This window comes from Polyodon spathula, chromosome 15 (genome assembly GCF_017654505.1).
Source record: "Polyodon spathula isolate WHYD16114869_AA chromosome 15, ASM1765450v1, whole genome shotgun sequence".
Taxonomy (NCBI): domain Eukaryota; kingdom Metazoa; phylum Chordata; class Actinopteri; order Acipenseriformes; family Polyodontidae; genus Polyodon; species Polyodon spathula.
Genome location: NC_054548.1, coordinates 25,386,326 through 25,394,260, shown reverse-complemented (window position 1 = coordinate 25,394,260; position 7,935 = coordinate 25,386,326). Strand labels below are relative to the sequence as shown.

The window sequence follows — 7,935 nt, the reverse complement described above, 5'->3', positions numbered from 1 at the left end:
GTACCCACACTCATACCCATACCCCCACCTGTACCCACACCCATACCCATACCCCCACCTGTACCCATACCCATACCACCACCTGTACCCACACTCATACCCATACCCCCACCTGTACCCACACCCATACCCATATAAATGGAACCAAACGAGGGCAGCAAGAGTTCAAAATGAACCATTGTGTGATATCAGATATGCCTCGTCTTAACGGTATCTGAATTATGTGAGGTTAGAATGTGTGGTACCAAGTTAAGCAATCCACACAGGCAATGGGTAGCTTTAGCCATCGGACATTAAGCTTTCCAGCCCTATGGAACCCTTGGTGCCTGTAGCTCTGCTAAGCTCAACTAAGGTTAATACAGCACTAATTGTTTAATTTACAGTATTTTACCCGAGGTGATATTTTTAATAAAATAATGAAAACTGAATGAACCGGTCAAGGCACATCACCTTTGTAGCTGTTTAAGAAGTAATGGTGCCTCTATTGTTGTCAAGTATTGAAAACTGCAAACCCTTTCAGGAGTATTCCCTGGTGAAGTATTTTTTATATAAACCATATGTATACAATTAATAAGGTGGCCATATGGCTCTGTGTTCAGCGAGACAGTTTGGGACAGTTCAGGCTTTTCAACTCGCAGCCCAATGCATTCTGGTACGTTTTACCTGTCTCAGGTAACAATCTTACCTTTACGAGAAGCAGGACTACGATTACCAGAATGCATTGGGATTGGAGTTACATGGTCAGCTTAACAATTACGCACTTCAATTGAATTTAAAGTTTCTCCAAATAACCGTAGTACTGTACATCTCTTTACCAAACTTGTTACGGCTGTTTTCAGAGACCCCCGATTAACACTAGGCTTGGACTTCCTAAATGTTACTTTAGGTTAGGAAGTCCAAAACTAGTGCCAGTTTATCTGGTTCTGTGAAACCAGTCGTCAAAGTACAAAAAAGCTGGTGACGTGCCATATTTAGTCAGGAGGACAATGAAATGACCAAGTCTGGCCTGTGTAATTGCATATTTGTCATTTTACACTTCCACAATTACATATAGGACTTGATTTATATCAGAGGGGGGGGTTGTGGTTTCAGTAATCGCTGCTGCCCAACGATTGGTTTTAACAAGTTAGTGATACCCAGATTTGTTTTCCATCTATACCGCTTCCAGGAACGCATTCGTTGGCTGTGGTTTAAGCCCAGGACAGTGCGCATGGTTTGCTGAAGTCTGTTGCCAGCAGCACTCCAGTCCTCCCCCCTTCCTATTGTGAGTCCAGTTGCTGCATGTTTCCCAACCTCCAAACAAGAGAAAAGCATTCTCTATCTGACAGAAAATACCGACAGAGTGAAACAATTAACCGAGTCTAGGAAACTGAATCCGAGGGCTACTTTACCTACAACAGTTGCTTTGTCTTTCTTTTGGTGACTAATAATGTGGAGAAAAAAGACGCTGTTCCTTGATTCTGTGGGGTGCCTCTTAATTTTGTCGCTTGCTTTTTGCGAAACGCACCAGTGTAAGTAAAACATCGACAAAGGTAAAATGAAACTACTCCATCAAGTTTCGAATGATTTAACAAATAATCTGTGTCGAGCACGTTGATTGCTTTTCTTCTGTCATAAGAGTTTCAAAATACTTTAATAACTTTTGAAAGAATACATTAGTTGCTGGTACCGTATATGAGCTGTGTCAATGCTTATTTTTGTAGTTTACACTGTGATGCTGGTGAAATAACAGAAAGTAACGGTTTTAGTCATTCCTTTTGGACATTATTTCTGAAGAAGCTGTAAACGTATTCATAAAAACATTAGAATGCAACATTTATTCGAAAACATTCAGATTAACATTGTTATGCACAGCTTTTAGTGTCTTCTGGATGTTAAGCGCAATAATACTTTTTGCTCTGCTGTGCAAGTTCGGACTGAAACTATTAATGCAGTCAGTTCGTACTTCATCGACTTTCATTGCAATTGTAGGGTATAATTTAGAGAACACTTTGTGAAGCAGGTACATGTTTTGGTTGGTGGCCTCATCAATTATACCGATCAAGGCACTAGCTAAAACGTTTGTCTACTTGATGAAGGGTCAGTTTGATAAATCCATGATCGCTAAACTGCAGCTGGATTATATTAGACCATTTTATAGCACTGGGGAAAAACCGTGGATTGCATCAAACACTTATTTTTAGGGATGATGCCGTGATTACTCCATACAAATAGGCAGTTGGTTGATGCAATCCAACAGGTTTTATCATGATGTAAAATGATCTAATACAATCCAGCTGTGTGTTTTTGAAAAGCATATTGAATAATATATGATGGTAATGCTTTTCTTTTAACTTTTTTTTTTGTACACAAGTCTTGTCACAGAGACATGCGTCTCAGTTCCTGACGAGAAGGCGAAGAGCCAACTCTTTATTTGAAGAACATAGGAAAGGGAATCTGGAGAGGGAGTGTATCGAGGAGCTGTGCAACAAGGAAGAAGCCAGGGAAGTCTTTGAGAACGACTCTGAGACAGTAAGCATCCCATAAGGGTTCAAGCGAGTGCTTCAAACAGCCCAGTTGATTTAGCTTTAAGGATATCTTTTTATTTATATATATATTGACCAATTTGAGGCCTGATCTACTATACCGGTAAGGTCTTGGGTCCTGTCAACACCAAAGCGATGTCCTTTAGTAATGAATCGCAAAACAAAGTTGGAAATAAGATCTCCTTTGCAAAGCACTTTGAGCCATTCCAGGTTGGGGTTAATAAGACACACCTATACTAAACTCTGGATCGCACTGCTGTGCACATGGACTGATTGCTGCTATACCATTGGGGTGAATCTGAACTAAAGCACAGGAATTGAGTACCTGCATGTCTAATTTAAAGTAAAATAAACATGCAAAGATTATATGACTGGGAAAAATAAATAGCGGTGGTAAATAAATGAAATACAGTGCTCCCCTTTTGTAACAGTGTAGTCAGGAGCCGTAGGGAAGAGGCTTTGGAGTCTGTGTGCTCCGCATTGAGAATGCAAGTGCTGGTGTAATGGCATTAAAGGGCAATTGGGAAACATGCTACCGTCTTATAACCTGTTCCACTACTATGGAGAGAATTGTATTTCAGGATATATATATATATATATATATATATATATATATATATATATATATATATATATATATATATATATATATATATTATATATATATATATGTATGTATATATATATATATATATATATATATATATATATCTATATATGTGTGTGTGTGTGTGTGTGTGTATATATATATATATATATATATATATATGTGTGTGTGTGTGTGGGATCTAATCAATGATTTTAGTCCATTTAATATGTCTAAATGTTACTTATCAGTGTAATATAATCAAACAGTAGTGGTTATAGACAACTATAAGGCTAAACTATATTCAGTGAAAAAACATTGGAGAGTTTTTATTAGTGTACAGTAGATAATTGCATATTGTATGTTATGTGCAGAATAAGGCAATGTCATTTGTGTAATATGTTTTCTGAGAGCTGATTTTGTTTATTTTCTTTCTATTTACCCAGGATTACTTCTATCCTAAGTATGTTGGTAAGTGTGACACATCCGCTTTGCCTTTCAGTATTTCTGTATCTCAAGTGAAAAACGAGGATGCGAGTAAAGTAAACACTTCATTAGTCTGGGACATTTTGATGTTGGGATGCTGTAGTTTACTACTTAGTAATCCGGTTACTTATAGTAATCACTTATATTAATAACTTTGTTTATCCAGCATTTTCTCTCCATTCATCATGGAGTGTAAAGTAAAAAAAGGCAAATGTCCTGTGAACTGCAGCCAAAATAACCTGCATGTCATCCTATTCTTGCAATTAGACCTGCTCAAGCACAGGCAGCACCGGTAACGAGCTGTATGTCAAAGAGTAGGGGCTCGACAATTTGATAAGCAATAACATAATGCAGACAGATGTACCAATATGAACATATTTAGCATACAGACCTCTCATAAGTGACTTGCACAATGTGTATTTCTGTTTCTCCGGTCATACCCAGTAAGAACTGATACTGCAGGGGCAAATAGCATGTGTGCTGTTTTTACACAGAGAGCAGGAATGGTTCTTTTTAAATCCCTTCACTTCTGCAGCTGTCTGTTTCCGGTATTACCTATGGCCTCTTTTACCACTCCTGTTTAAAGTAATTGCAGCTAACATACATTTTCTCCACCATGCACCTCCGTTCATTATACGGGTCTTAAATGTGCAGTTCTGAAAGAAACACATTTTTTAGCATTTTTTGGAGGGTGATATTGTCCCCACCCCTTCACTGGCTTCTAGCCTGTCAGTAACCAATCAGCTGTTTCCCCTGTTGACTGACTGCCAATAACATGCTTTGACCCAGAAGACACTGCTGTGGTGAAGTAACCAAGGAAGAAAAGCAGTGAAAGACACGGCAAGCAAACTGGGAACTTTCTTTAACCTAGTGTAGTAAAAGATGTTTCTATAACATGTATTTCTTTAAAAACTGCACGGTGTCAGGGGAAACAAGTTAAACGTGCTGTAGCAGGATGACGCTTACAGACCGATGAAATTTTATAGGTGTAGTGTCAAACCAAAGTAACACTATTCAAATATATTAACATTTAAAATCACCTAACACCAAGGTGGAACTAGAAGCTGTATGTGTCAGGCTTTTTATTAGCATCCTGCATGTTAAGATATTGTCACATGCACTTATTTTACACACTCATATGGAATTGTGACAGAGCCTAATGGTCAGTTCAGTAGGCCCTACTGAACTTCTCAAACGCTGGTTTCCATGGTGAGTTACTTACAGCAGTGAGAATGGGCAGCCTGCCTACCTACCTGTCTGTCTACCTCTCCCTGAGTGAATCTTGTCTGCACTAATGACTGCCACTCCCATGCTAGACGCTGTGCCTTTCAGTTAGTCATACAAGACTGTTAATGGATGTCCCGTTCAGGGTTCAGCTGAAGCCAGCCATTTTAACTGCGGTCTCTTTCAAGGCCTGTGAGTCAGACAGCTCCTGTTATGTCTTGGAGACATTTCAGGGAGGCAGCGCTCCTTAGTTTACCTGCTGTATTTGTTAGATTCCAGTTTAGATGATGCAGATTTCAAGTAAAAAGAAGCTGGTTGTAATCTAAGGCCTAAACCTGGTTGCTGAACTAACTAGTTTGGATTATGTTTGCTGTGCAGCTTGTCTCGGCTCATACCGCGTGGGAATATTAAACAGCCCCCTGCCGCCGAGTTCAGAGGCTCCGGCTACCCTGAGAGCCTGTGTTAAGGGTAAGTGCATTTCTTCTTTACATGAAGCAGTTGATGGACTTCGGGAATGGAAATAAGACTCCTATTGCATAATGGGTTCACCCATTCCAGGTTGATTAGTCACAGTGTATAGGTAATAAGCTCAGGTGTGTCTTATTCAAAGAATGGACCAAAATGCTGTGCATTGAGAGTCTTCTTTCCATCCCTGCACTTCAGCCTTTTATGGCACCAGTAAGGCATTTCATATCAAACTTGGTCCTGGGGTCCCCCTGTATCTGATGGTTTTCATTCCAACCAAGCTCGCAATTACTTAACTATACTCTTAATTTAACCTATAATGTGTTTAATTAGACATTTTTTTTACTTGTTTTCAGCGCTTAAACAGTTACTTATATAATGTTATAGCTAACTTGAAATCTGCAACTGTTAAAGTGCTGAAAACAAGTAAAAATGTCTAATTAAACAAATCATCAGTTAAATTAAGGGTATAGTTAAGTAATTGAGAGCTCGGTTGGAATGAAAACCAGCAGCCACTGGGGGTCCCCCCGGGACCGAGTTTGAGAAGCCCTGGCCAAGACTGACAAATATGTGACATTACATACAGTAGTAGGGTTGAATTTCTGACTGTATTGTTGCCTGAGTTCATGTAATGTATCCTTATACAGAGGTTATGTATTGTGATGCCACAAAGCTGCTGTCATGCACTTAGAGTGACAAATAGTGAGTATAATTCAATACATGTGCCACAATGTCTCATTTCAGAATGTGCCTGCCTAGCAGGTCACCTGTATATCATGATATTTTACAAAAACCACAATGGATTTTATTTTCGCATGTGAATGAGTTAGGCACTTTGAGTAAGCAGCCACTTGACTTAAGTGGCCACAGATATCCAGCTAACCAACTTAATGTCAGGATTGTATTGACAGCTCCTAGCATTTTTAACTGGGTCGTTCTGAAACTGAAGAATTGAAACATGTTTCATGTTATACTTTTTTTAATGCATTTTAAATAATTATCTTTTCATAGAGATCAGCAACCAGTGTTCTCCCCTCCCTTGCCACAGAGAAGGTTATGAGAAATGCGTGGATGGGAAAGGCAGGTATGACTGCATCTGCAAACCTGGATGGCGTGGAGAAAGATGTGAAGAAGGTTTGTCTTGTAGCCCCTTCTGTTCTCTGTATGACTCCCTGCGGGGGTGCACAGGCCTGCTGACATAGGTGCTCTGTGAATCTCTCCGTAACAGTGTTTCACATTTGGTTGACCCAGTAGAACTCAAGACAGCCTTGTATGTTTTGATTGTTGTGGTAATGGTGGTCATATCTCATAAAACTTTTAAGAACTGTGTGGCAGGCTGGCGAGTGGATAGAGGCCCAGAGACAGTCTGTAGTTCAACAAAATAATTATTTTATTATAAATACACAAAAATAAAAGGGCACAAGGGCCAAAACAAAGCGATTTAAACACAAAAAGAAAGACAAAAAGCAAAACTAACAAAAATAACAATTTCCAGGCTGGGCAATGCCTTCACTGGATTTATCAAAATTCAAAAATCACACACCAAAAACCATCAACCTGCTTCCTCAGCTCCCTCCTCTCTAATGAGAAGCAGAGGCCTCCTTTTATGTCAGGTGGCTGGGCGCTGATTGATCGTTAATTAAACTAATCATCTAATCAACCCCAGCCACCTGAACACAATGAACCCAGGCAGGTAGGGGAATTTAACCCCATCCCTGCCAATTTCTAAAGGGCAGAGCTGTGCTCTGCCACAAACTGTTTTATGGAATGTTTTGTTCAACTGTTTGACCTAAAATAATCACAAAGTTTTGTGAATAACTTTAAATGTGAAATTCTTCAATACATAAATACACTCTTGTAAAACAAATCTTCACAATCTATACTATCTTTGTACAGCTGTTCCAATTACTATATATATAATGTGTATATATATATAATTACACAGTCTAACTTCATTATAACGAACCCCCATGGGACCTGGAGAAATATTTGTTAGATCAGGTTGTTCACTGTAATAATGTTTGGCAATTTGCTGTATCAGAGTAATGAAAAAACACCCAAACATCTTTATACAGCATACAGTAGTTTCAAGACAATTTCACACTGAGCAACATTTAAAATGTATATTTAAAAGAATGAAAAAATAAAAAGTACACTGACATGCTGAATACAGTAATTCCGTGCCCTTTCTCTTCAAAAACTTATCCAGTGTAAATTGCTTCATATTTTTTGTGCTTTTTCTCAATGCCTGCTTGTGGCAAAGTGGTTGATAGTGTGCAGGTGATTAAAGAACAGACAGACAATTGTAATCCAGGTGAAAAGGTTTGTATATTTTATTTCCTTAAGTCTAGTGCCTGATGGCGAAACAAACAGTAAATAATACAGCGGCATGTATTACTTACATTTATAATCCCCCAAGCTGGTCCTGAAATAATAGTCCCGTTCTTGTATCCCCACATTAAACACAAAACACATACACAAGTCCGGTTATTGTGTGAATTAGTGATTTTGGTGCAATTGAGTTTTACAGTGGTACAAGTGAAGTGCTGTTCTGGGTTTGTGCTGGCCTCTGGCGACAGCTCCTGAATGTGTTAGCTTTCTAGTGAATACACTCAACAATAGACAGTACAAACAAACACTTACTATTTA

The 7,935-nt window shown here is 38.9% G+C and overlaps 1 protein-coding gene across 1 annotated transcript in view; it reads left to right on the top strand.

Annotated features, from left to right (window-relative positions):
• Positions 1-662: 662 nt before the first annotated feature.
• Positions 663-7,935, top strand: part of LOC121327509 (vitamin K-dependent protein S-like) — a 29,916-nt gene continuing 22,643 nt past the window's right edge. The window contains exons 1-5 of the mRNA XM_041271580.1: positions 663-1,511; positions 2,354-2,511; positions 3,558-3,582; positions 5,200-5,289; positions 6,298-6,420. Coding sequence (XP_041127514.1) covers positions 1,430-1,511; positions 2,354-2,511; positions 3,558-3,582; positions 5,200-5,289; positions 6,298-6,420 — 478 coding nt within the window. The 5' untranslated portion in view covers positions 663-1,429. The remainder of the gene's footprint in view (positions 1,512-2,353; positions 2,512-3,557; positions 3,583-5,199; positions 5,290-6,297; positions 6,421-7,935) is intronic.